We start from the raw sequence: 26,880 nt of genomic DNA, 5'->3' as shown, positions 1-26,880 counted from the left end.
AGATACGCCACCACTGAATGTAAGTCATCACAAATAAATGGTTTTAGGTTTGATCTTTGTGTCCGTGTTGATAATGTAATCGTTTTTCATAAAAGCAATTAATTAATTTAATGCTTGATAGTTTCTAGAATTTGTATAAAATTATAGAATATAATTTATTTATTTTTGAAAATAATTATAGCAACCTGAATATACAGTGTTAATAAATACAATTGCGTAACAAATATCAAATACAATCATTCAAAAGATGGCAGCGAACATCTTCTCACCTCGTCAACAATCACGTATTTGAAATTTGGCTGTTTATTTGTGTAAAGCAAATCCAGATGGTTAAAGCCACTGGCGTTCAACGTACAAAAAACGACGTCAGCATGCTGAAGTACCGATTCTTGCCTACTTTTACTACTAACTGAGACATGTATCTCATCTTCTTTCTTCTTTAAGTCTTTTAATTGTTTATGTAGATGTTCTCTCTCTTCCTCTGCTTGTTTAAGCTATAAAATAAACAAAGTAAAAAAAATAAGAGTAGTCTCATACATTCTATGGTCTACAGAAAAGCCTGCTTGCCTGCAAATAGGTGTAAGAGGCAGACCTGTACAATAACTGCTTTGAAATGTAACAGTAGACAAGCCTTACCCGAATTTAAAACGGGCAAATTTCTCACTGTGTTATTAAAACAATACATCATGTACTACACTAGATTATTTACCAACCTCAATCTGACTTGCTTTATGGTTGATCTTTAAATTTCCACAGTGTAATTCTGCTCTTTGAAGTGCCTTTTGGCAATTGGAAATTTCTTTTCTCATTTTTTCAGCATCAACATTTTCTCCATTCTTACCTGCTAGATTTTAAATACAAATATTTATATTAAAATTTTAGATTTATGTTTTTCACAAATTTACACACACATGAAATGCTATTTTAAGAAATATTATCATTGATGAGGTAAAAGAATGTTTTTTTTAAAAATTAAATGTCTGTATATTAGCACTAACTGGAATGTTTTACCTGTGTCTCATTATTGTAGTTTTATGATTTTAAACGAGAAATTTAATGATCTGATTCTGTACCTGTACTTTGATGAACAAAAACACCAATATACCGGGGGTTGCGTACGTTGTTCTGGGCAGTGTGTAGCAATAAACATTTGGTCGTTAATTTATATATGTTGATGGAATCCGAGGCAGCTTTAAATGACCTTATGTTGGGTGATATGCAAATATCCTCGCTTAAGCAATTACATTCAGAATTGATTGGTTTGATTCATTGTAGTATAGACAATATACAACTTGGTACATACACATTCCATCTATTATCAAGCCAAATAGGTAGAATCGGAGTTACCTATATTTGGGCATTCAGACAATCTCATGGTCTTATTGTACTTGCTCACAACATCTATATATTGTGTGAACCCCGTCTCAGTTATCTTAATAACGTAAACCTTACCTTGTTGCATTTGTTTGTCTACTTTGGTTTTGAGCTGGTACTGCAAACACTTTTTATGCATATTATTACCTAAACGTACAATATTGTATAAACCACAGTTGAATCTTGAATCATCTACAAAAAAAATGTAAGATTTTTAAAATAAATTCAGACATAAAAAAGAAATAAATTAATATATGTTAAGCTTTTCATTTTAACTTTATCAATTTTAGTTTTGCACATTTTATTGTGGTTACTTTGTGGTGTTCACACCTTATTAACTATGAATACTTCTGTTACTAAGCAGTTGAATGTTTTCTCATACCCTGACAGGGGTCCGTTCTGTTGTCTATTGTCTATACTTGTAACTAGCGTAGAGCAAAATGCCTAGGTCTCTGGATGTCCCCCAGGCCTAGCTAGATTCAAATCTAGCCAAAATGGTGTATATGAATCCAGTGACAAGTTTGAGCAATGAGTATTCAGTAATAACTTTGGCACTGTCTTTGGATTGCAACAGACCAACAAATAACAACATATCATTAATATTTAGTGCTTTTTAAAATATAAACTGAACATACCATCATGGTTCTTCTCTGCCAAACATATCTTGGCTACGTTCAGCACCAACAAATCCACAGCTGTATCGGACGGAGCACATACCAAAATTCTGGGACGAGTGTCCATATTGTTACGTGTCTGGCCGGGTTTAAGTGGACTGTTTCCTACTGGTCGCTCTTTCTAAATTTCAAAATACATATTTTGTAAAGTATTACGAAGGAATGTATAATTAACATCTATACATAAAAGTGATAATATTTTTAAGTAGCCAAAAAAAAAATACATAAATAAAGAAAAAGAATGTTTAATAGGAATGTTATGAAACCTGTGCATATGCACAGCTAAAATCTACAGTAATATTGTATGCACACAGATCATACCACTATAGCAACCGATGACTGCAGGGGCGGATCCAAAGATGTCCAAAAGGGGGGGGGGGCCGACCGAAATTTGGGCCGATCGAGACAAAAATGTCCTAGGGGGTCCGAAATTTTTGTGTTCTAGACGCTCGAAAATAACATTTGAGGCGTTCTGGGCTATCATTTTTTCTTTTTCTTTCTTTTTTCTTTTTTTACCTCCCAAAAGGGGGGGCCGGGGGGCCAGCTGTATCAATGGGTACCAGCAAACTGCTGGGGACTAACCTGTGATGGACTAGTGTCCCGTCCAGGATGAGTACAACTCTCATCCGCTTCACACTACAGAAACTGGGGATAAGCTCCAGCCGTATGAGCCCCAGTGGTTGGAAAGGATTTAGTTTAGTTAAGTTAGGTTAGATTATTGCATTCAATAAAATTCTTTCGAAACTTGCAGGCACTTAGGAATATTTTTCAACATTAATCTAACCTTGGTATAAATTTCCACTGGTGTATGATACGCAACTCTACTAATTACTTATTATCATATTATTCTTTCTATTTATTATTCATTTTTAAATATTATAATTGTAATTGTAAATTATAATAATTTACATCGTTCAGGATATGTTCAGGATACGACACAAAAACTAAACAGTTTTAATGCAAACCAAAGCTTTTTTACAAAAATTATTTTTACACTTTAACAAAAAAATGTAATAATGTATGTTTAATCCCACCAATATTAATAACATGACTATTACCAACATAAAAAAACATCAAAGACAGCTCTATACTGTATTACCATTATCCACAGCTGGCTGCTTAAAATAGGAAGCCAAGGTTATCACCCAAATGCATGTTTTAAAAACACTAAAAAACTTACGTTTGCATATCAAGAAACATCCAGCCTTGACTCCACTGATTTTATAATGGCGTTGATACATCATATCCACAAAGTCACTCTTGATCCTTTTAATCTTCCAATATTCCTGAAGAACCTGAAAGTATTTAAAAAAATATAAAATATACTTATTATGAGTTCTGATTAATTCCATCTTTTTTTATACCTCATTATTCGAATGTATTTCTAATGAAAAATAATTAAATAGACTAAAATGAAAACTGAATAAATATTTATTGATTGTTCTACGGCTAAGAGTTCTGCTTAGCTTCAACACAATTCTTTTAATAGTATTTTTCCCTGTGATCTTAATAATTATAGATGTAAAAGACTGATTTACGAATAACCTACGTAGTGCCACGTCTCACGAAGAAGCAACGGAACAAAGATGTTGATGTATGAATTGATGGAGTCAAAAGATAAAGGAACTTTCATCATGCTCATTTTCTGTTTATCACCAACTTGTTCAGGATATACTTAATGGGATAAAGAAGAAAAAACGCCATTAATATTCATGATTTTATCAAGTACAATTGCAGATAAAGCTGAGATAAAATAAACATACCATATATTTGTAATTTGAATTTTACTTTTCTGTTGTATATAAATCAAGAATGATTAAAAGTCAATTTGGGACATCATCATTCTACTTTGTTTGGTGGCAATTTGATATACTCAGATGCCCAGAATACATGTTATTGTATTATTTGGGTCATATTTTAGAGTCTGAATAAAGTAGACCTTGCCTAACTTTTATGGTCAGAGCAAATTGCACTAAATGCTCTCACAATGATCCCAGCATAATATTATGGAGTACAGGTATTATAATTACCTTGCTTCTCAAGCCATTCAGTTTTCCAGGACAAGACAATGGCAACTAGTAGATCAATGTTGACACAACTAGGAATCTGGTTTACTCCTTCCGGACTACACTGGACAGCAGTAGGCGACGACAACTTTGCTGCCCGAGTGACAGTTGTTGTCAGTGTACAAGAGGTTAACACCTCTGATGGCACCTGTTTGACAGCACTGGAAGAAAATCTCTCATGTTGAGATGCTATTCTGGTTTCTGGAGACTGTACATCAGTCACTCCAAATGATGTTGATGGGGTGTCTTTTGCAGTATCTGGTGTAACTGCTGTCTGACCTTTTGTCAACATTTTGTTTGGCCTTTTATTAGCTCTCTTGGCTTGCCGTTCTATAATATACTGTTGAAGATTCTTTTTTTTTTTTGCACCTTCTAATGAATCCCTGAGTTTGTCTAGTGAATATTTAATGGGAGGCTTATGAGATGCAATATGTGGGGTACTTTCTTTGACAGTTCTTGGTACATCAGGAGTTGATGAAGTACCCGGAAAATTATCTAGTGTAGTGGTTTGTAAAAGATCTGGTGCATTTTTTTCTGCACTAAATGGAGCAGTATAAGGTAGCGCCCGCTTCACATTATATGGTAAATTATCTGCTGTTTGATCATTTATCAATCTTCCGTCTTGTGTTCTTTTCTTAGCTTTCGGTTCATGTAGTACTTTAATTCTCTGATTTTGATTAATTGTTTTCTCTCTACTTATCTTTATTAAACCCCGGAGTCTCTCTAATGAAAAGTTATAGTGTATTTCAGGATGAAATGGAACATCTGAGGCACTGTCTTGGGCAGTTCCTGATACATTATCTGATGAAGTACCTGAAGCAACATCCACTACAATATTTAATGAAGTATCTTGTAAAGTACATGGTACTCTATCTTGCAAAGCATCTGGCGCAATATCAGCACATAACATGGCTTCTGGACCCTCTGAATCAGATGAGACAGGGAAAGTATCTTGTCTACATATTTTAGCTAACTTTTCTTTTTGTAATTTAATTCTTTTTTGTGCTTGAATCAGTTTCTCTGAGTTAGTTTGTTTAATTTCTTGGAGTCTGTAGTGTGTATACTTATATGGACTACACTGAGGCAATAACACATCTTGGGCAGTGTCTTTGGTGATATCTGGTACATCAACTGATGAAGTATCTGAATAATTATCCACTGTACTATCCACTTTATGTAATACATTATCTGATACAGAAAGTGGTACTATATCTCCTACAGTACATGGCACAATGTCTTGTACAATATTAGGTGATTCTGCAATGTGTGGAGTATCTTGTGGAGACCATTTTGCAGGATCTGGTGTATTGTCTTCTATAGTATCTTGTGAAGATGACTGTACAGAACTCAGTGCAGTGTCTTTCACAGTATCTGGTCCTGCATCTCGTATTTTATCCAGTGCAGTATGTGGTTCTTCTTCTACAGTATCTGTTGAAGAACCACATGAAATAGCTGGTGCACCTGGTAAATTATTTGCAGGCATTTCTTAGGCAGAAACCATCACCAAATCGTTAAAAATTGTTGTTTTAACATTAAAAATGAGGAAAATAACAGCATAGCATGATGTATAGATATATAAAGGTTAGTTTAGTGCCTGTCTCTTATACACATCTAGATGTGTATATGTACAGAATCTGGTGCAGTTTCTTGTACAAGACCTGGTGCAGCATTCGATGCATTTCCTTGTATATTATATAGGTCTTGTCTTATCTGCTCAGTATCTGTTGAAGAACCACATGAAATAGCTGGTGCACCTGGTAAATTATTTGGTACAGCATTTTGTAGAGTATATTGTGAAGAACATTGTACCGAACCTGGTTCAATTTCTTCTACAATATATGGTAAAGTATCTTGTGAAGAAAATTGTACAGAATCTGGTGCAGTTTCTTGTACAAGACCTGGTGCAGCATTTGATGCAGTACCTTGTATATTATATAGGTCTTGTCTTATCTGCTCAGTATCTATTAAAGAAAAACAAATCAATTTTAATCAATGCTTTCATTCATATAATAGTAATAAATAAAAACCACTTCCCAAACCTAGCAATGAAGGTTTAAACCATAGTTTTCATTCAGTAACTCTTTTATTTCATTATTTTGGATGGAGGGTGATTTTGTCAGGCAACAAATGAAAAGCTGCTGCTGCTTCGTGCATTTCAATTGAGCCTCTTCATTCAAAAGCTTCATGTAAAGGACAGGGTGTAACTTACCATCTGATGTTAATTTTTTCACTTGGACTGACACCTTTCTGGTAAGGCCATGACGTAGCAACAGTTCGTCATAAGACACATAATCACCTTAAAGATTAACATGCAATTTTTAATTGAGTAAGGATTTGCTGTTGAACTGTTATTATCTGTATTGGAATAACATGTATACAAGTAATTAAACAATGCATACAAATTATAATTATTTCAGTAAGTATATAAAAACAATATAAAGTATTAATACCCAACAGCAGCAAACATCCTTCTAGTTTTTGGATGTGTTTTTCTTCATCATGTTTAATCTGTTTCTTGCATCATTTAGAAATTTTGTGCCTTGGAGAATCATTTGGTTATCGTTTAAGAGCATTAAGATGTATATATTTTACTATAAATATTGAAATAATTAAATAAATTACACATTATTAAAATAACATTACAATATAACAGGAAAATACATAATAGTCATATCAAAGAATGTGCTGACATTTCCTTCTATCCACAAGAATAAGGTTATTCCATCAATTTAAATACAGTACTTGAATTTAACAGAACCATTTCAACATTATACTAATACTGAACACTTACATGGAATAATGTCTTTCTTAATAAATCTAGGAACCACTGGTAGATTATCATCTGAATCAAAACTGATCATGTTTTCAACCTTAACAAAATTGCCTATTAATGATGAATCCTCCTGCATAAAATCTTGACTTGGCTCAACAGAGTCACTGTCATGGATTTCTTCCTTGATAGAAGCAAATGGCTTAAAGGTACAACCCTTATCCTGTTCTATTGAAGCTGTAGACGTACTTTCCCCTTGGTCAGTACCTAGTGAAGTGTCTTGTACAGTACATTTATCTTTATTATATTCTTCTGATGTTGTTGACGTACTTGCACCCTCATCATTGTAGCAGCCTACAGTTTCTTCAATTCTAATTGAGTGTAGATGTTGCACAAGATTTTGTATGCACATGTTTAAAAGATTGTAGTCAACATCTCTAAAATCTGTATCTGAATCAATATTTTGAATTAAGAGATGAGATTCAGTCAATGATATCTCCTTTTTGACACAAATATTCAGAAGTTTTCTGATAAATCTTACTAGAGATGTGTGGCATCTTTCAGATTGTTGAGAAGATCCCTGATTTTGCTGAAACTTCATCAAAAAGAGCATCATAATTTTAAAACATTTTTCAAAGCAAGTTACTGACACACATAAAAAGTTACATGTAATTAGATTTTCCAGAATCTCAACCAAAATTGAAATTGAATGCTGCATGTAGAGACTAGGTTCTCGATTTGCTATTGGTTGATTAGAGTTAATCTTTGTCTGATTGGTCAATTCTATATTCATTTCATTTGTCAGTATGTCTAGCACCATGGTAACACAATACTTAGCTATGGAGTCATATTTCAACAACGAAAAGACAAATGGTCTTATCCAGGCATACGGAGATGTCTCAGGCAATCTGTTCCCCAGTTGGCGCTCCAAATTTGTATCTTTCCTGAAAATTAAATATACTTTAATAGATTCATCATAATTATTAAAACAAATCCTTTTAAGACAAATCAAAGATACATGGTATATGGGGAGAAAGCTAATTAAATGGCCCAAGTTACCAGGCACCTAGGCAGTCAAATAGTTTACATTAATCATCTAAAATAAATATTCTTTAAAATGTTTTATTGCTGCTTTTAAAAAAAATCATGAGCACCCATAAGTATGTGCATAATAAATCACTGTCGTCAGACATGTAACACAAATGTGCTCTTGTGCAGCTGCCCAAAGAGCCCTGACTAAAAGGGGACCAATGAGTCTCCAACAGACACATAAGACCAAGAAGAGCTCAACTCATCCCCAAGGACTTGAAATAATCAAATGGGCCTAAAAAAAATAGTTTGTTTGCCCTCTAGCGCCCGCCCATAGCTCACAGAAAAATAGGGACAGCATTTTTAAAAAAGGTTTTTTTTTTTGTTCACAAATTTTAAAAAGCGATATTTAGTTGTCTCCATTTTGCACGTCAAAGTTGTCAAAATTTGGTGTCTGACATAAGGTATCGCCATTCTAGGCCTAAATTCATTGCAAAATATCGATTATGGGTTATTTTAATTCAGTCTGATGAATATCGTTGAAAAACAAATAGTGAGACAGGCTTAATTGCAAGCATTGCGATTTTGATATGTTAATTCTGGTGAAAGGAAAAAAAAAAGACTTTTGCACACGCCCCTCCTATACAATTTTCAGCATCGAAGGGCAAACAAACAATTAATTTTTTTAGGCCTTAACATTGATAGTTTTTAAAAACTTATTAGGCCTATCTAAGTGGTAAAAGACCAAAGCACAGAGAACTGCATAATAAATAAATATCATCAGGCACGTAACACAAATGTTCTCTTATGCAGCTGTCCAAATAGCCCCCTACTAAGGAGGTGACCAAAGAGTCTCTGAGGGACATAAGGACAAGAAGGGGCTGAACCGATCCCATACAGGACTTAAAATAATCAATAACATTAATGCTTTTTAGAAACTTATTAGGCCTATCTTGGTAAAAGACCAAAGAACAGAGAACTTAACGTAATGAGGGGACTATGGCTCTTTCATTTAATATTTTTTTTTTTTAGATTTTTAATAAGAATTTTTTTTCCTTTAAAACCTAGAAATTAACTTCCTCTGTATGCAATTAATAATAAATCTTTTTATTTGTTGATGCAAAATATGTCTCTGAAACTGAATAAGTTAAGTACTTTTAAAACCCGGAAATGTCTCCGTCGGACACTCTGAACCCCTACCATGACCTTGGTGCTCTATCACAATGGCCCCACCCCAGTCCCATGAAGCCAAAGGTCGTTGAGATCATTGTTATTATCACCTTCATAACTATTTCTTATTAACAAATTAGAAAAATAAAAGAAATATCTCACATTTTACTGACTGCACTTCTAACGCATGGATGGTTAAAGATACTGTTGAAAACCCCATCTGGTGCCTCCTTTAGATACTGCCAAATACGAAATCCCAATTTGGTGATGAGTTGCTGGAAGCCCACAAGTTTGTCCCAAAATGAGTTGCACTCATCAACAGTTTCTACAAAAAAATATATATATTAATGAATGCCATATTTTGAAGGGGTGATCAATTGATAATTTTAGGTTTTATCTTTCAAGATGTCTTTGATTTAAAGCCAATGAGTGATGGAGGAATTTTTCTTGAAGTAGCGATACTTACTAAAATTATTCTCTGTAAGTGTTGTTGAGTAAACACAGATGATTTTTGAGTGTAATTCACTCCTAAGGTGGTTCAAATTCTCCTCACTAATCCAATGCAAAAAGCAACTTAAGCCTGAAATTTTCAAATACAGTACATTTTGAAAAACAATCTTTGTTATTTATATTGTTTCTATTGTATATATTAAAAAATTGTAATTTGAATTAAAAGCATAAATGTGGGTAGCATAATTCAGGCGTTTTTTTAACTGACAGAGTAAAATGAAAAAAGACCAAAAAGGAAAAAACTGTAATAGCTTTTCTTAGACATTAAAATGCATGAACATAAATTACACACTTCTGGCATTTTTTCATACTGTTGTTTTGAAGATACATGTATATGTCAGTCAGTTACATACCTTGCCAGTAATCCAACTCCTGATACGGAAACAAATGTGACGATAAAATGGGACGAGAACCTGGAATCTCCTCACAGATACTGCTAAGTTCGCGATTTTCAAATAAGTCTAAGTACTTGACGGACAACATTAAGCTGATAACTCGCGTAAATTCCTCACACCTCTCAATCACATAATTGCTAAGGCATGCTACTGATTTTCTAGCCCAATTCGATATCTTATAACATAAAAGGATAATAAAAATCAATGGGTCATTATCATGGATGTGATGGTATATGTCTGTAGTACAGTAGATAATGGTATTTTTAAAGTAATGTTTTTTACTTAAACCAGCCACTGGGATGGAGACTTCACAATGATTACATTTTCAGTTTGTAAAATTTTAGAAATAGGACTACACTAATACATCGTTAACCTAAGGCTCCATCCACACTGTTTTAAGTGACAAATACCTATAATTTACCACCACGACCACCAAGGGTGTTGGGTAGGCAGAGAATTGTTACATAAAATGTCAAAATTCAACAGTCAAATTTTCAAAATTTAGCTCATAGTTACCAGGAATGATTTGCATGCATTCATGTTTTAATGAATATACTGTAGTTTCTTGCTTTTATTTATTTCACTTGGCATACAATAGTGGGAGTTCCACCAATTACAGAATAGAATACATTTATAATGAAATACTATGATACAAAACATATATATATATATACATTTATGAAAATATCCTTTATCATTATTATGCTTACCAAATTATTTGGATGAATTAACAACATGAAGAGTCCACAAAGCGGTTTATCAACTGCATTCACATAAAGTTGCTTAGCTCTATAAAGGTACTTCATAACACAGCAAAACACTTCATCTGTAAACGAAGGCAAAACAGAGGAGAATCTTAAGATGAATCTCAAAAAATAGTAAATAATATGGTAAAGTAGAGGAACAATTTTGATTTAAACTGGCCCACACTGCATCAGTCTATTGATTTTTAAATTAATGTCTCAGAAGATTGCATCATCGATCTTTCGCACACTCGCACCATCAGGGTTGGAAAAGTGTGCGACCGGTGGCATTGACGCGTTGCTGTTTTCTGATTTTCGATAGGAGAATATCATTGAAAATAATCCATCATCAATGCATATTTTTGTTTTCATAGACTTGAGTTAGGCGATGTGCACAGATTAACGCTTAGATTACTTAGTTGATAAAGCATAGTTCCAAGTTCTCTCTAATTGATAACATACTTGCTTTTGGTTGAATACTTTAAATTAAATCCCCCTCCTTGATCAGCTAAAAATGTGGTACATGACTCCATTTATGTACAGAAGCTTTCCTAGACACTCTAATGAAGAATCTAATTTATTATTTGCTTTTAATTTAGTTAAATTTCACTGGTTTTCCATAGATCACACTCACAGTGTAGTGGTGAGGGACTGTGAGTATAATCTGATATCTTATATTCTGTTTAGTTTACAGAAGCGGCAGTTTGGCGCAGCAGTTGAGGTTTGGGCTTTCAATCGTAAAATCAAGGTTTCGCGTCTCCGTTGTGCAGATTCGCTTGTGTCCTTGGGCAAGGCACTTTAGCTACATTGCTTCAGTCCACCCAGCTTTATCAATGGGTACCAGCAAACTGCTGGGGTATAACCTGCGATGGACCCCCGTCCAGGGGGAGTACAACTCTCATCCGCTTCACACTACAGAAACTGGGGATAAGCTCCAGCCCTATGAGCCCCAGCCCTATGAGCCCCAGTGGCTCAGAAAGGATTTAGTTAGTTTGCAGTTTGTTAACATTTCATGAGCAAAACTGTACACTGGACCAATGTGTTTTTTCCAGTGAATTGCATCACAACACTTTTAAACATGCTGAAAAACAAGGAAGAGCATCAATGGAGTTGGACAAGGGGTCTCAGGATTATCCACCAATGCTTAAGTATGAATCTGCAGGATTGCTATTTAAAAAACTCACGAAATAAGTGGGGAAAACTTACTGACTTCTTCATCCTGAAGAAAAAATGGAAACCAAAGTATTTCCTGCACTGGTACTGGTAGCGAGCAGGCATCTTGTCCAAAGTTTCTCCAGTAGCTGTACAACGCATCTTCTTCGTTAACAAAATCTAAAATATCATCGTGTTCCTTAGCTATTTCTGCCACACATTTATCCAAAGAAAGTCGCAGCCTGGGCACTTCCAAAAAATAAACCTACCACAGAAAAAAAACAACTTTTGGTTGGGGATGAAAGGTAATAATTATATATTTTTTATACAGGTATTTAATTTAAGTCAATGCTTAAGCCAGGCATACATTGCATTGACCTTTTAATCTATCTATGCTGTCTGTGAGCAGTTGAGGATGTCACCATCTGTTGATTGATTGGATTAGGACGACAACATCCAATTAGAATTAAGAATTCATTTAGACTGGTGTATTATGTTTATGAAATAATAAAAGACAGCGGCTATAGTTACACCAGTCTTCAAACATTTTGTTTATGTCCAAATATACAATCTGAGAACACTACATTGCGTTTATAATCAACTCCAAAAGAACTACCTGCTCCATGTCAGGTTTTTCTGCCACAACAGCAGCCCTTCCACGATGATATATCTTTACACATTCCATACAATGTGATAAGTTCTCATTTGCCGTATTTTCCCAATCAGGGGCTGGTGTAGAAATGTAAGCTATGAAATTCATCCGTGCATTCTCTGGTGCAGAGCACCAAATACAGGCCTCAGAATGATGTTGTTCCATGATTTTGTGGCCAAGACCTGTGAAACATAAATTTAAACAATAATATTGAAAATTACACTGTAAAGTCCTAACTAAATAAAGAGATCTTTCAAGTATCTATGGGTCCAAAATTCAAATTCCAGGAATTTTTCTCCAGACAAAACAACTCCACTCCATAAGTCTCATTCTGAGAATTAGTTTATGAGTAGACCATTATGTGTATGTTTATCCTGTGAAGTGATTGCCACGGTGTAGGACCGTTTCAGCTGTGATGTATGTAACACATTTTACATTGATGTTTTACAGTCAATTCATTTTAATGAACAACTTACAAGTATCCTAATACTGATTACTGTAATATAATAGATATACGCATTAACTTAAATGTAATAAAAAGACTGTGGGAAAGGCAAACAACATGTATTTATGTCAATTCGCCAAGAAAGGAAGCATAGGCCAGGCAAAACATACAAGAAACAAGTATAATTCTAGACAACAGGTGGCAAAGCGCGGCCCAACAGCGATTTTTTTAGGCTCGCGAAAATGAATTAAAAACCCTATGTATGCAGCTAGAAAAACCTTGTTTTTTATGGCCCAACACCGATATGTAAAAATTAACATTAAAACTGAGAATAAAGTGGTGTAAAAGCAGTGCTTGGAGGTTTTTAGAAGCTCACTGGATTCAACACACCTGTTTTCCTAGCAATTTTATGCGCAAATTTGAGCTGATTTTTTAGATATCCTCTGTGCATTAAAAAAATTTATAGTACAGGAGTACACACAAACAAACCACCAGATATCCTACCAAGTATACCTACAGCAGAGATGTAGGCTAGGGCTTAGCGTTGTATGTGAAACAAGAGCTACCTGGGAAGATAAGCTGCTCAATTGTCATCCGTTCAAGCATCTTTTGAGTTACTCTTTATCATTGAGTTACTCTTTATCATACGCCCAGGTAGTTTTTAAAGTCTGAAATAGTCTGGACGTATGATAATGTAGATAATGACTAGATGTCAGTCCAGTTCGCCGGCAAAACATCATCTACAGTATTACGTAATTACATACGCATGATTAAAGAGAACAGTCTGGATGACTGAGATAGGCCTAGGGCTTATAGTAGGCCTATGCCCAGAATCTTCCTATATGCTAGCTAGCCTAGCTGGGCAGTCTGGACCACGGAGGCCAGGCTAGCTACTAGCTACCTAGGCTAGGCCTAGGCAGGCCTACCTACCTAGGCTAGGGCCTAGGCCTAAATGACAATGTTATGCGCAAGAGCAATTCATTATAGATAGGCCAATAAACAAAAGTATGGGTCTTACTTATTTACCTCAGATCAGCAATAGACGTACACATACAGTACTGGAGATATGTGGACGAACCATAACAAATCTACGGTTGACGGTCAAGTACAACATGGGTACAACAACAACGTATTGGTGCTTGTACATACAAACAAACGGAGTTTCTGGTTTATATCCGCCAGAGGGCGTCCACTTTCCAATACAGTACTAGATACAGTATTCCATACGGTAGTACTGTACATTGTATGCGTGTGTCAATCAATCAATCAAACAATTTCTTTGAATCGATGACACACACAATGTAGTGCATCCAAATTGACACTGTCATCAAAATACACAATTCTAAACAATACAAAGAAACTTAACTAACACAATAAAAAGTATTTCAATCCAATCAAACAAGGCCTACTCCCCCTATCCGCAAAACAATCAAAAAACAAATTTAATAATGTGAATGAAAACCAAGAACCGAATGCGTGACCGAATGCCATAAATGTGAGCACCACGTCTTTTTAAGAAAGGTTTCACCATGGTACAGGATTCCTGATGATGACATATATATATAAAAGATTCCTGATGATGACATAATTAATGTCGAAATATTGAATCCCAACACGATGGCGTGTATATACTCCAATACTTGGAGTATGTATTATACTTTCTTATCTGAGATTAATCAGTGGACCTTTCGGTTTATGGTACAGGAAGGTATTCAAAATTATATAGGTTACAGTATTCATTATAACCTCCAGTTACAGGCCCATGCATGTGTGGTTCTGACGGTAAGAATGATTCAAAACGCGTACACATTAGGCCGACCAGCCCTCATTAAGCTTAAACTAACGTTACGTTATCTCACTATATTAATGGATTAACACATTATCAAGGATAAGTACTGAGTGTTTAACACTGGTGTCTTTTTTTATGAGTGGAAGTTTTAATTGTTCTTTACCGCCGAAAGTGCGGTATTCTAGTTGGGTATTGTAATAACCTCATAATATAATTTTGACTAATTAATGTTAATTAAATACTAGATTTTCATACTCAATTAATTAATGAAATATAATATATTGACAACCTAAAAATGTATTACTAATGATTAAGTAAGCACAGAAACAAAAACTAAAACATTAGAGGCATGCACGGCATAGGCCTACACTAAATCATAAGACCTATTTCAATAGTAAATACAATAGTTGTAGGAATTACTTACATAATTAAACTAGGAATTACTTACATGATTAAACTAAACTCAATTAATTAATGAAATATAATATATTGAAACAACCTAAAAATGTATTACTAATTTATTAAGTAACGCACAGAAAAACAAAAACTAAAACATTAGAGACATGCATTCAACACGACATAGGCCTGCACTAAATAAGACCTATTTCAATAGTAAATAGTTGTAGGAATTACTTATATGATTAAACTAAACGGTCACTTAACTAAAGTGTAAAATAATATAAAATCATTAACTTACATCGATATAATTCTCAGAACCATAGAATTAAAAATCTAATGTGTAAACGGAAGAAAATAAGTTGAATATATCAGTTGACTTGGGTTGCTGAGTTGAATTGAAAGTGGTTAATTGCCGCAGTCTCAAGCCACCGGTGCATAGGTCCTATTAAAAGGGGTTAACCGGACGATGTCATTGGACAAGCTTAACTGATGTGGCATAGCCTTATAATTAGTTTACCACCTTAAAACAGGGGTAGTGTAGGCTATGAAGGTCACCTTTAAATGTAATTTTCAGAAGATACAAATGAATATATGTATACATAGGCCTACTTAACACACTGAAATAAAATCTTAATGTTTAAACTTACACTCAACAACCCGGGGTGATTTATTGAGGATTTTTTTGAGGAGGGCGTTTATTCGAAGGAGGCGTCTATTCGAGGGGGCGTTTATTTTGTTTAATGTAGAAGTGGATAGGCAACGGTATATAGGCTTAGGTAACGGGGGAAAGTCTTGAGGATGTTCAAGAAATGTGTGCTCTGTCTTTAACGTAGCAGGGGATGGAAGGTATGAAGGGCTTAATTAAATGGTCTACATAGCCCGATAAATGCTCCGTAAGGGTACCTATCGAAGAGACTATGGGTCTACCCGGGGGGGGGGGGAGATGTTTAAATTCTTAGCTTAGTTTAAAGTCAAACATAACGGATTTATCCTGAGGGAGTTCAGCATTATTATTTCACTGTAACCGTGAAACTACAATACATAGGTATAATTTACCGTCGAATATGTTTGCGTAATCATAAAGTCTTTTTGATGCCGACTATTATGTAAAGAAAATGTAATGTATAAGAGACAGATATATATATATATATATATATATATATATATATATGTATATATATATACTATTTTGTTGGAAATTCTCAATTTTAGGTATTTACGCTCCAATAATAATAAAGTTTGTATTCCCACTCGATTCACCAGAACCTGAAATTCCCTCCCCAAATAAATCCGAGAATTGTTAGTTAACGGTTTATTTAAAATTGTTTACTGTCTGTAAAAATATTTTAGGTGTCATAGAGATGTTTTTACATTTATGTTGCATCTATTTTACTATTCGTGTCGTATATTTATTTGTAATTCAGGAGAAACACACTTTACCGTCGACAGCGTTTTTATGCTTTTGACTCTATTCGACTTTTTGGCTATATCTATATATACATGTATATTAAAATTAAACACAATTTTTTTTCTCTCTTTGTAGGCGAGTTGTTCATCCCTGGGTTTTTAGACATCATATGCACAGAAGTGGCGCTATGCTTGTTAATATCTTTATATTGTTTTGTAACTGATGTTGTGAATCTTTCGGGTGCTGTATCAGGTTAGAATATTATACATAATTTAAACGCCACTCATTGTGATACATAAACTATTGAATCTCACCCCCTCCTTAGACAATAATACATGTAGTGTTTTTTTCTTTCTTTCTTTTTCTAGGTTTCTTTATCGGTACTGCTCTTCTAAAAGTAAACGTATGCTATTTCACAGCTCTGATGCTTTGCCTACTGGGTGGAAGTAAAGTAGCTGGCTACAAAGCAGAGAAGAAAATTCTTGTTTTTGGCAAAGATTTAAGGAAGGGTAAAGTGTCGTCTATCTTGTTTTAAACCAAGGAACTGAAAAGTAATAGATAATTATAATATAAGGCAGTTTCAAGATTGTCTCTAATTGTACTTCATTTATTTATGAAAAAATCGGATCAGATTAGAGTTACAACGAAGCCCCAGTGGTGGTTCGCTCAGGCATCTGCATAGACAGAAGGTGCCAGGTTCGAATCCCTGTTTTGATAACTTTTTTCACACTTGCATATTCCTTTTCTTTACCATAATACATCCAGATGTACATGAAATATCTTTGAAATGATCAATATTATTTTAGATTAATAATTAATCTAAAATAATAATAATTAATAACAATATTAATTATTAATGTTTGTAATGCAGGTCAGAAGCGACATTGGATTACAGTATCAGCCAATTTTTGCATTGCATCTTGTATTGCCTTCCACAGTCTGCGAAAGACCAACACAAGTTCTGGTTTAGTAATTGACATGAGCGACTCTTCGTCATGGTTCAACCTTGCAGTATTGGGAATCATCTCCAGCAGCAGTGGAGATTATTGGTCTGCCATGATCGGCAGCGTCAGCCAATCACAACCTAGATTGATAACCACGTGGCGCAAAGTGCCTCCAGGTTGGGTATTACAGTATTCTTTATATGTTATAAATTATTATATTATCAGTTTAAATTTAAAAACAAAATAACTAGTATTAGACCTACTGTAATGAATGTCCAATCTGTGAAAGTAGCATTCAGGAATATTTATGCAAGAATCGAATAAGTACGTTCTTAGACAAATAATGATGTTACATTATAAAAAAAACTGACACGTGTGATTATAGACGAGGCAACCTGCTACTTGCAGCCAATAAACAGAAGGTAGATGATCTGGAACTTTACATTACTTTCAACAAAGTTAATTGGGACGCAATTAAACTAAAAATCACATGTACACATTAATCAGGGGCGGATCCAGAGATGACCAAAAAAAGGGAGAGGGGGGGCGAAGGGGGAAAAGTGGGACCGATCGCGTTAACAATACCATAGAGGCCAAGGGCATGCCCCCGCTAAATTTCTGTGTTCTAGACACTCAAAAATAACCTTTTGGGCGATCAATTTTTTCTTTTTCTTTATTATTTTAGTTTTTTTTTTTTTTTACTTCCAAAAGTTGGGGGGGGGGGCGCCGAGGCCGGCCAGGCCCCCTCTAAATCATCCCCTATTAATTAAGACTGAAATAAAAAGAAACTATCTTGCTGGTCATGTTTACAATAACTTTCGTTATAAAATTTTAATGTCAAAACAAAATATATATATTTTTTCTGAATGAACACACTTGCAACTATCTTCTAGGAACAAATGGAGCTGTTAACCTGGCGGGGTTTATTGCAAGTTTTGTTGGTGGTCTTGTCGTAGGCCTAGGCTACTACATAGGGTTCATTTCCCTCTCCACTCTGGCCTTGCAGGAGGCACCACCTCAGTGGCCAATAATATTTGCTGGAGGCGTAGGGGGGTTTCTGGGTTCCTTCATCGACTCTTACCTCGGGGCCCTGTTTGAGTATTCTGGTAAGAACTTTTTTACATAATACTCTATAATATAATAATAATTATATATGAAAAATAACGATAACAAAAAACGACTCCATTACTTTATACTAGGCAAAGCACACAACTCTATCCATCTCTTTCTTAAATTCAAATGAAGCATTCAAAACTTTAAAAATGCAATGCTTGCAAAACATGCAACTATACTTCTATTCCTTAAAATAATTTGGTTTAAAAAGTGATTGTTCACTTGGTATACATATAACATATTTCTATAAACAAATACACCTGAATGTAAAAGAGCAAATGCACTATTATGTTATGATTCATTGTTTTCTTTACACAGCCTTGTCAGAGAAGGGTCAAGTTGTGGACATGAAGCAAGAGCACTCAAACCATATAAGTGGTATGGGATTTCTGGATGGGAAAAGTATTACAATGTTAGCAGGAGCTATAAACGCTCTTCTCCTGCCTACTTTATGCCAAATATTTTTACCCTAATCCTAAAGAAACAACAGTAATAATTAACAGCGAGTAAATAGAAATTTCACTATCAAACGTCCAAAAATATAAATAATAATTGCATGAGCATCAAAATTAAACTAATAAACATAAAGTTATTGCATACTGTTCATGCCCACACTCATTTATTATTAATATTAAAAATGTAATTATACTTAATGTGATTGACTTCAGCAAAAAGTACTGAATAAAATATGTGAAAAAAAAACCGCATGACTCGTTTTTCTATATCTGTGACTGAGCCTTACATCGCTGAAATTAAACAGGCCTATTCTTGAAACTCTAACAGAAATTTTTTCATTGATTTTCCTGAATATTTCTGGTATATCTGCACTAGTATCTCTCCCCTAAAAGCATACTTTCCTCGTTTGAACACATTATTAAACAATATTTACAAAATTTATTAAAACCAAATGGCACTATCCAATGAAATATAGGTATTTTACGACAGATGGTGGGTGAACAATGAGCACCAGGTAACATACACATTTTCTGAATGCATTGTAGAAAGAAATTTTTTTGCAGTTAAAATGTGGAGATCCTTCCCTAAAAATTATGAACTTACTGTACACTAGGAATTTATTAATCTGTCATTCCCTGCTAGAAAATGGAATAATCCTGTTTACTCAGAAGATGGTTGATTGACTATGTATCTTTCAACAATATGGACCTCTGGTAGGGCTGAAGAAATTCTAATCCTCCTAACAGATTTACTCTTGGGTCTTGATGGAGATGATAGTATAGATCTTGTATGGCCCGACCTGGAAGATGAACCTGGAGGGTGCACTGTATTTGAATGACTTGCCTCAGATTGAACACTGCATCCATTCGGTATTTCATTTGCAGGTGGGCGTGATGATGTGCTTTCAAGGTCTGATGAAGTGTGTTCAGTAGACTGTTGTCTCGGTTTGTGTGCCACTCGCTTCTTCCCATGATGGAGTCTTTGCTCCTTTGGTTGCGGTGTCAAGGTAGTAGAAGTGCTTGGTGAATGTCTGTCTGTCTGGGAATTCTGCTGTTCTTGGTTGTCATTATTGACATCCCTCCTATGTTGCTGCCTTGAATTGGGCTCCCCATTGGCACTACTGCTACGCCTTGTATGTTTCTGCGGAGGCTCTTTTTTTCGGTGTCCAGGTTTCCGCTTTTGATTGGGCTCCAGATTGTCGTCATGGATATGCCGTTTACGTTTCTGTCCTGATTTTTCCTCGTTGGTCCTACTACTGCTATGCCCTTTACACTGCTGCATTCCAACTTTCTGGGTCTCACTTGATCTACTGCTTTTATGTTTTTCTTTCCTGGTTCTACTCTGTTTGTGTTTTTGATTTTGAGGGGTTTTTTTCTGCTTACCACTTCTGCCTTGCTTTTTGCGATGCTCATTTGGATTTGAAGGTAGGTGCGATATTACCTTCAAAAGAGGACCAGGTGGATACTTTAAACGTAGTGATTCTGTGACTGCTGCAAGATCCTTATAACTCTTCTTGCCCTTCTTGGATCTTTTACTTCTGTTTGTGGAAGGAATTGGCTCCTCTCTAATTTCACCCTCCTCCAATGACTCCATACCATAATCCTCAGACCCAACCGATGAGTATCCTTCTCCACTCCTTTCCATATGGCTGTCTTCCTGAGTATGTCCAGCATGTGGCAGATTGGCTAACCTTTCATTATGCTGTCCATTAGATGCAGTTTTATTTGGTACATTATCCTTATCAATCACTCTTCCATGGTCTCTACTCTCTGTTTCAAATGGCTGTCTATGCTGCTTAGCCTCAATTCCTAGATCCTGACTTTTGTCCCTAGTACCCTCATCTGGTGTCATTTTTTTCCTGCTAACTTTTTCTTGTCTATTAACTTCTTTACATGGCTTTCTTCCTGGTCCTATAGCCTCTTTCACTGGCCTACTTTCAAATTCAATTCTATTTTCACTATTGTGTGATCCCTGATCCTTCCTGCACAATTCTGCAGCTGCTTCATACTGCCCTGTGTGAACAACGTGGATCCGTTTCCTTTTCTTAGCATCAACAAGTAATTTCCTCCAATCTTCATTCATCTGAAAACATACAAAGAATGAACTCATATAAAAACATGCATGTTAGCAGCAGTCTTTTAACCTATTGTTTTCACAGCAGCTTAGCTCAGTTGGCTAAACGGGTGGTAACCAATGTGTGCATGTACTGAACCATGGACTTCCATACACAACCTTGGTCCCCGTTTCAATTCTGGCCACTGCTGGAGGGCTAAAATGCAAGTTTCAATAGTGCACTTTCTTCCATATCAGGCACTTAAGACAATGGTCCTGCGTGTATCATGGCCAATATCCATATTAAAAAGTGGAGCATACTCTTCAGAAAAGGTAGGGCACAAATTCTCTTGGTTTACTGTCCAATTCAACATTAGAATCATGCCTTTGGAAATGAGCCTTCAGATGTCTGTATGTTATCCTCAGTGTATTTCACACCAAAGAAATCCAAAAACAAAAAGAATTTTTTTATACCAAACTCAAAAATGGAGAGGAGAGGCAAAAAACAGCAAGAAGCTTTTAGACAGATGTAAAATAAGACTTTAAGCAGTAGTGGATAAATGATCTTGAATGATGGGTGGATGAATTTATTGATATATCTAAAATTATTTAAGTCTTATATACCTGGAGGGTCTTGAAGTGTCCTACAATGTAGAGGGCCATTTTCGCTCTTGTAAGAGCAACATTCATTCTGTTGCAATCGGCTACAAACCTGCAAATAAAAAAAAAACTGTTAAATGATTTGCCTGCCAAAAGTATAAATCCAGTTGTTGTTATTGCTGTCTTTATTATTATTATTATTATTATTATTATTATTACAGTACTATATACAGTACTGTTCTCAATTTACAGTACTATTACAGTAGTGTTATTAATATTAGTATGTTATTCCTAATTATACTAATGATAATTTTAAAAGTAGAAGTTTATTTCAAAATTGTGGATTATGTACTGAGATTAATAGCTATGTTAAACTGTAAAGCATGTACACGATTTTTTCTAACTAAAAATGTCTAACTTAGCCTAGTGTATACTGTATATTCATTATAAGTGGTTTTGACTTGGCAGATTTAGTCACACAATACAAAAAGTTCCACCTCAAAAAATGCTAAGTGCTTTATTATTTTCCACTACATGCGCAAAAAGATTAGCGATATGCATTCTTTAAAAACATTGCTGCTACTTTGCTACTGACATGTCGCCATGATGCGCACAATTACTGATTCGATTATGTGCTCATGGGCATGATGTCTTTTCCTGAGCTCTGATTGGCTGCAAAAAGTAGAAACAGTTTGAACTCCACAATTAGATGAGCCACCAAATGCAAACAATCTGGCAGGTGAAAGACTGGTGTGTATAAGTTCACCTAGTGAAAAACCTGCTTAAATTTATTATATTTAGATAGCTTTTAATATTTGTTATACAAACCCAATGCTGCTGCCTCTTGCTCTGACACAAGACAAAATAATGACATCTTTCTCTTGTCCTTGAAACCCATCAACAGTAGAAATCTCAATTTTTTTCCTAATGTCTTCATCAGTACTGACAAGTCTACAGGTTTGAAAGATCAGAAACAACCATTGGTTATTCCTTAATGTATAAAACTATATGTTCATTAGGCCGAAAACAATAAATTGTTTGTTTGCCCTTCTTTTTTTAAATGATAAAAAGGGGCAGGTGGAATAAAAGTTTTTTTTTTTTTATTTCTCCAAGAATACTCATCAGACGTAATAAAAATAACCCACAGTTGACAATTTGCAATGAATGTATGTATGTATGTCGATGGAAGTCGGAGTATGTAGTCGGAAGCATTTTGATAGTGGTCCGGCCGTTTGGGGAGGGGGCGGGGGCGCTTAAAACATTTGGTTTTGAAATTTTGAAATTGCCACCCAATTCTATGGATACATGATTTAAAGTTAGTAGGATAGCATATCCACCCCTGCCCTCACCATAAAGTGTAAAACCTTTTTGGCACTTCTAAATATCCGGAAGTAGATGCTGACAGCCTGTATAGCCGGTACCATTCTCTCTTAGGAGACAACCACAAGATAGCATGGAGATAGTACGTTATGACTCAAGACATAGGGCTGCTGGGGGGGGGGGGGGCCCCCTCCAATTACTTGCGGGGGGGGGGGGCACGCCCTCCAATTACTTGCCCCCCCCCTTCCCACCAACCCCCTAAAAAATACCATGGTTAATAAAAACATAAAAACAGCTTATTTTGCGATTTTTTTACCCCTGCCGGACCTCTGCCTCTGGACCCTGGATTAAGCCTGGCGCCCCCCCCCCCCTTAAACCAGCCAACTGGTGTAGTAACGCATTTAAAATATCTCAAGTTAGTAACTATGCAAGAAAACATTAGACCTACAGTATATTCACAAAAGAGATCACTTCAAGGGCCGTCAGAATCGCATTGGCTACATGCATACTTAAAAAATGAATGGCCCACTTTAGGGGTATAAATTTTGATTGCAAGTAATTAGGGATGGCTTGACCCGTATACCTTTGTGTGGTGACGAAAATTTGCCTGACTCCAACCCCCAAAATTTTATAAATAGTTATTTATATTTATTTTAAACATTTTCAAAATCAATCTTAGGCTAATTACTAAATTTAAGGATTGGCAGTCAAAAAAGTTAAAAGTTAAAGTGTACACAGACAATACAAAAACAAGTGCATTGTGGATTTTTGTTTAAATTTAATAACATTAAAAAGACATTAATAATTAGTATAATTTATAGGTATCAGTATATAATTATTTTAAAAAGGTAATAAAATTGAGAAAAAGTGGTCCGGCCAAAGCCGGTGCTGCTGGTGCGGTTCCGACGGCCCTGGTAGGGCATCTGGCAAGAAATAAAGATCAGTTCACTCACATATATTGTAATGTGTAAAGAAAAAAGCTAAAAAAAAACAGCCTTTTTTAAAGTTTTTTTTTGCCGCCCCTATTATTTTTGTGGTGGGTGAGGAGGGCAAACAAATAATTTTTTTTCGCCTTAATATTAACCCAGTAAAAATATTTTTTTAAACAGTAGCTCTCAATCTGCTTTTTTTTTGGACCTTAACTAGCCAAATTACAATTCCACATATATCATATCTAAAACTGAGAAATGAAAAATAAAAACATCATCTCTGGAGTACATGTCTTTTGTGTTTCTCTAATACATGAATTTAAATATTAACACTTAGGGCAGAATCTTGAGAATATGGGAATTTTAAGTGAGCAAAAACATGTTTACCTTTTATTAACTCTGGCCTCAAGCAAACTCTTCTGTTGCTTATATGGTGTTATGATCCCGATCCTTAACTTCTCAATGGCTATCAGAGGTGAGAGTAATGCTAATACCATTTCACATTCTGCTTCATTTGTGATATTTCTAACAAAAAATAAACAGAACATTACACAATGTAATTAAAAGTAGCTAACTGATTAAATTCTGAAAAAGTTGCCCTAAGAAGTAGGTTTAGAAATAATTTTTATATAAACATGAAAAAAACCTATTTAAATTATTATATAATATTGAAATTTTTTTTCATTTAACCATCAATATAAATAATTAAAGTATTTATTGTTTCATGACATAATAGGAAGTGTTTGATTTGTTCAACAAGGCGACGCTAGAACGGAATCACTCATGCGTGAGCATCCTTCCGGGTGTCCTATATTCTCTGCATATGTAGATTTGGCCAAATTGTATCCTAGAATCCATGCGACGAGAATTTAACATTCTTGCACAGATGACTTTTGCCGTCATGTAATCAAAAGCTCCCTACTACTGCAGTACACCTGACCCTTGACATGTATCAGCCTTTACATATCAGCCCCCGAAATAGCATATTTACTCACCTGTCAATTGACATTTCTCTGCCTTCTATGATGTCGAATACTAAGTAAGGTTTAAATGGAAAAGACTCATATCTTTCTTTGACTTTTCTGCAATAACAAAAATATTATAGTCAAAGTATTTATAATTTTATATTTTATTTATAATGTATATGTGGAAAAGACAAGCCAAACCAGTCACTCCTCACAAAAATAGATTTTTAGTTAATAATAGTTATTAAACAGTAAAATGAGAGCTATAAGATGGTAAAAGAATCATTTAAATCCGACATTTTGTTATGAAGTTTATTAAAGACGTTAAACATACAGCTCTTAAAAGAACAATATTTGAGAAATCAGCCTTCAAGTTTACAATTTTGGGCATTTCTCAAGCAGAATACATCACCAAAATTTTGTTTTAACATTGAAAATGGGGAATATAACAACATAGAATGATGTATAAATAATATATAAAGGTTAGTTTAGTGCAATAAAATAGATTTTAAAAATGTTGACATTTTTTTGGCCATTATCTCTGATTTGTGAAAAGTGACAGGCTTGGCTTGTCTTTGCCACATATTTAAATATTTTATATATAATTATATGAAATGGGGAGAGGAAGCCTTTGAGAAAGGTGAGAGAAGAGTGAAGATGAGTGGGGCAAGGTGAGGGTTTGGAAAAAGAAATATGCAGTGGAGAACATGGGAAGAGATAGATAAGAGGAATTGGATGGATGAGGAAGGGGAGGGTAATGAACATTCTGGAATTTCAATCATTTAATAATCTTGTATACACAGGAGAGAATGTTTAAAGGGATAGGAAACACTACACATAAGGTACATACGGATAAGTTTCTAGTTCATTGTTGTAGAAGTGTCTTGAGGGAAAGCTGCAGATTTCTGGGTGCATTCGATACTGAGTCCTCAACAGGTGTACAGGATTGATTGGTAGATTCAGTGTTTTAAAGTATTTGTACATACGTTCAAACAAAGATTGTTGAAAGCCCAACTCTGTTGCTTTCTGTGAACAAAATAAACTTTAAAATTAATAATATACTTTATATTACATATATTATCTTCAATTATAGTAATGACTGCACACATCACCCAAATTATATTTCAGCAGAGTGGAAATCTCTAAGGGGTTAAGCATAATGTACCTTTTCACTAAGACCTACCCCTTAGTTACTGTTGTTAGGGTTCCAGAAAAAGATAGCGTAAATGTATGTAAAGATGTGCATTAATGGGTTGACAGGATTTTTGTAGGACAAGCTCATATTTGCTGCCCTGTTCTAATTTGTCAGTCGTTAAGCTTGATTGACAAATCATAAAGCTCTATTAATATCTCCTCATAATTACATATACATTGAATATCAAGCCAGATTCATGTACAGAGCCTCTCAACATTCTCTAAAGTAATAACACAATGAAATTTTGTGAGTGTTAATCAAACTTAAAGCCCCCTTCCCGGCAAAATTTCACGAAAAAAAAGAATTTCTTTTTTTTTGGAAAAAATGCATATGCATTACTCTAATTATTATAACCATCAAAAAATATTGGCATAAATTTTAGTTTTACGCAAAAGGATAAAAAAAAAAGAGAAATAGAGACTATTTCTCATAGGAGGTTACTATTTTCTCAACAACTTCTTCGTTACTAGGCAAATTTATTGGTTGTAGATCGCATCAAATGAGATTAGTTTTTGTACTTCGCATCTTGCACACTGTGGTTGATCAAGTAGGTTTATTTAATTGTAAAAATCTTGATCAGAAAAATTTTGTTAACAAATTTGAAATAATTCCAATGAAATATTATATTTCACAAGTGTCAGTACTAGCAATGGAAAATATCATGTCGGCTGTTTTTTAGGTGATAACAGAACCTAAATCGAGGTAAGGCTAGGCCTAGCCTAGCAGTGTT

At 34.8% G+C, this 26,880-nt stretch overlaps 4 protein-coding genes across 7 annotated transcripts in view; 1 reads left to right on the top strand and 3 right to left on the bottom strand.

Moving 5' to 3' along the window:
• The window catches only part of LOC117105028 (helicase sen1-like), a gene marked incomplete at its 3' end in the record, with an annotated part of 5,755 nt that extends 3,578 nt beyond the window's left edge, over positions 1 to 2,177 (bottom strand). The window contains 4 exon segments of one of the 2 annotated variants that reach the window (XM_033246023.1): positions 270 to 494; positions 714 to 844; positions 1,453 to 1,566; positions 2,010 to 2,177. In XM_033246023.1, coding sequence (XP_033101914.1) covers positions 270 to 494; positions 714 to 844; positions 1,453 to 1,566; positions 2,010 to 2,115 — 576 coding nt within the window. 2 annotated transcript variants of the gene reach the window in all.
• LOC117104977 lies at positions 2,138 to 14,136 on the bottom strand. Its single transcript, XM_033245956.1, has 14 exons — positions 13,999 to 14,136; positions 12,500 to 12,717; positions 11,938 to 12,148; positions 10,699 to 10,814; positions 9,947 to 10,163; positions 9,550 to 9,663; positions 9,246 to 9,408; positions 6,906 to 7,828; positions 6,324 to 6,410; positions 5,869 to 6,075; positions 4,079 to 5,575; positions 3,598 to 3,722; positions 3,229 to 3,343; positions 2,138 to 2,169 (listed from the first exon to the last, which is right to left on the bottom strand). The coding sequence occupies exons 2-14, from the start codon at positions 12,698 to 12,700 to the stop codon at positions 2,138 to 2,140; spliced, it is 4,008 nt and encodes a 1,335-aa protein (XP_033101847.1). The 5' UTR covers positions 12,701 to 12,717; positions 13,999 to 14,136.
• A 595-nt stretch (positions 14,137 to 14,731) lies between these two features.
• Positions 14,732 to 19,324, top strand: LOC117105025 (transmembrane protein 19-like). The gene is made up of 6 exons (XM_033246019.1): positions 14,732 to 14,762; positions 16,712 to 16,828; positions 16,945 to 17,085; positions 17,448 to 17,696; positions 18,414 to 18,626; positions 18,952 to 19,324. The coding sequence occupies exons 1-6, from the start codon at positions 14,747 to 14,749 to the stop codon at positions 19,104 to 19,106; spliced, it is 891 nt and encodes a 296-aa protein (XP_033101910.1). The 5' UTR covers positions 14,732 to 14,746; the 3' UTR covers positions 19,107 to 19,324.
• A 151-nt stretch (positions 19,325 to 19,475) lies between these two features.
• The window catches only part of LOC117105022, a 36,255-nt gene continuing 28,850 nt past the window's right edge, over positions 19,476 to 26,880 (bottom strand). For all 3 annotated transcript variants that reach the window (XM_033246010.1, XM_033246012.1, XM_033246011.1), the window contains exons 24-29: positions 25,806 to 25,981; positions 24,986 to 25,072; positions 24,378 to 24,515; positions 22,570 to 22,692; positions 21,766 to 21,853; positions 19,476 to 21,171 (exon numbers count right to left, since the gene is read on the bottom strand). In XM_033246010.1, the coding sequence (XP_033101901.1) occupies positions 19,750 to 21,171; positions 21,766 to 21,853; positions 22,570 to 22,692; positions 24,378 to 24,515; positions 24,986 to 25,072; positions 25,806 to 25,981 (2,034 nt within the window). In that variant the 3' untranslated portion in view covers positions 19,476 to 19,749. The remainder of the gene's footprint in view (positions 21,172 to 21,765; positions 21,854 to 22,569; positions 22,693 to 24,377; positions 24,516 to 24,985; positions 25,073 to 25,805; positions 25,982 to 26,880) is intronic.

Source organism: Anneissia japonica, unplaced genomic scaffold, assembly GCF_011630105.1.
Source record: "Anneissia japonica isolate Jap-2015-1 unplaced genomic scaffold, ASM1163010v1 scaffold287834_len5846547_cov211, whole genome shotgun sequence".
NCBI lineage: Eukaryota > Metazoa > Echinodermata > Crinoidea > Comatulida > Comatulidae > Anneissia > Anneissia japonica.
The sequence above is the reverse complement of the archived record's forward strand: the minus strand, read 5'-3'. Positions and strand labels throughout refer to the sequence as shown.

What these genes read in the sequence shown, in the direction of transcription:
- LOC117104977 (XM_033245956.1), bottom strand. Translation starts at nt 12,700, where the DNA reads ATGGAACAACATCATTCTGAGGCCTGTATTTGGTGCTCTGCACCAGAG. An exon ending in ACTTACAGAGAATAATTTTA is followed by an intron (nt 9,409 to 9,549) that starts GTAAGTATCGCT and finishes ATTTTTTTGTAG; the next exon opens with AAACTGTTGATGAGTGCAAC. An exon ending in GAAAAAATTAACATCAGATG is followed by an intron (nt 6,076 to 6,323) that starts GTAAGTTACACC and finishes TTTCTTTAATAG; the next exon opens with ATACTGAGCAGATAAGACAA.
- LOC117105025 (XM_033246019.1), top strand. An exon ending in TGGCAAAGATTTAAGGAAGG is followed by an intron (nt 17,086 to 17,447) that starts GTAAAGTGTCGT and finishes TTTGTAATGCAG; the next exon opens with GTCAGAAGCGACATTGGATT. An exon ending in GTGGCGCAAAGTGCCTCCAG is followed by an intron (nt 17,697 to 18,413) that starts GTTGGGTATTAC and finishes ACTATCTTCTAG; the next exon opens with GAACAAATGGAGCTGTTAAC.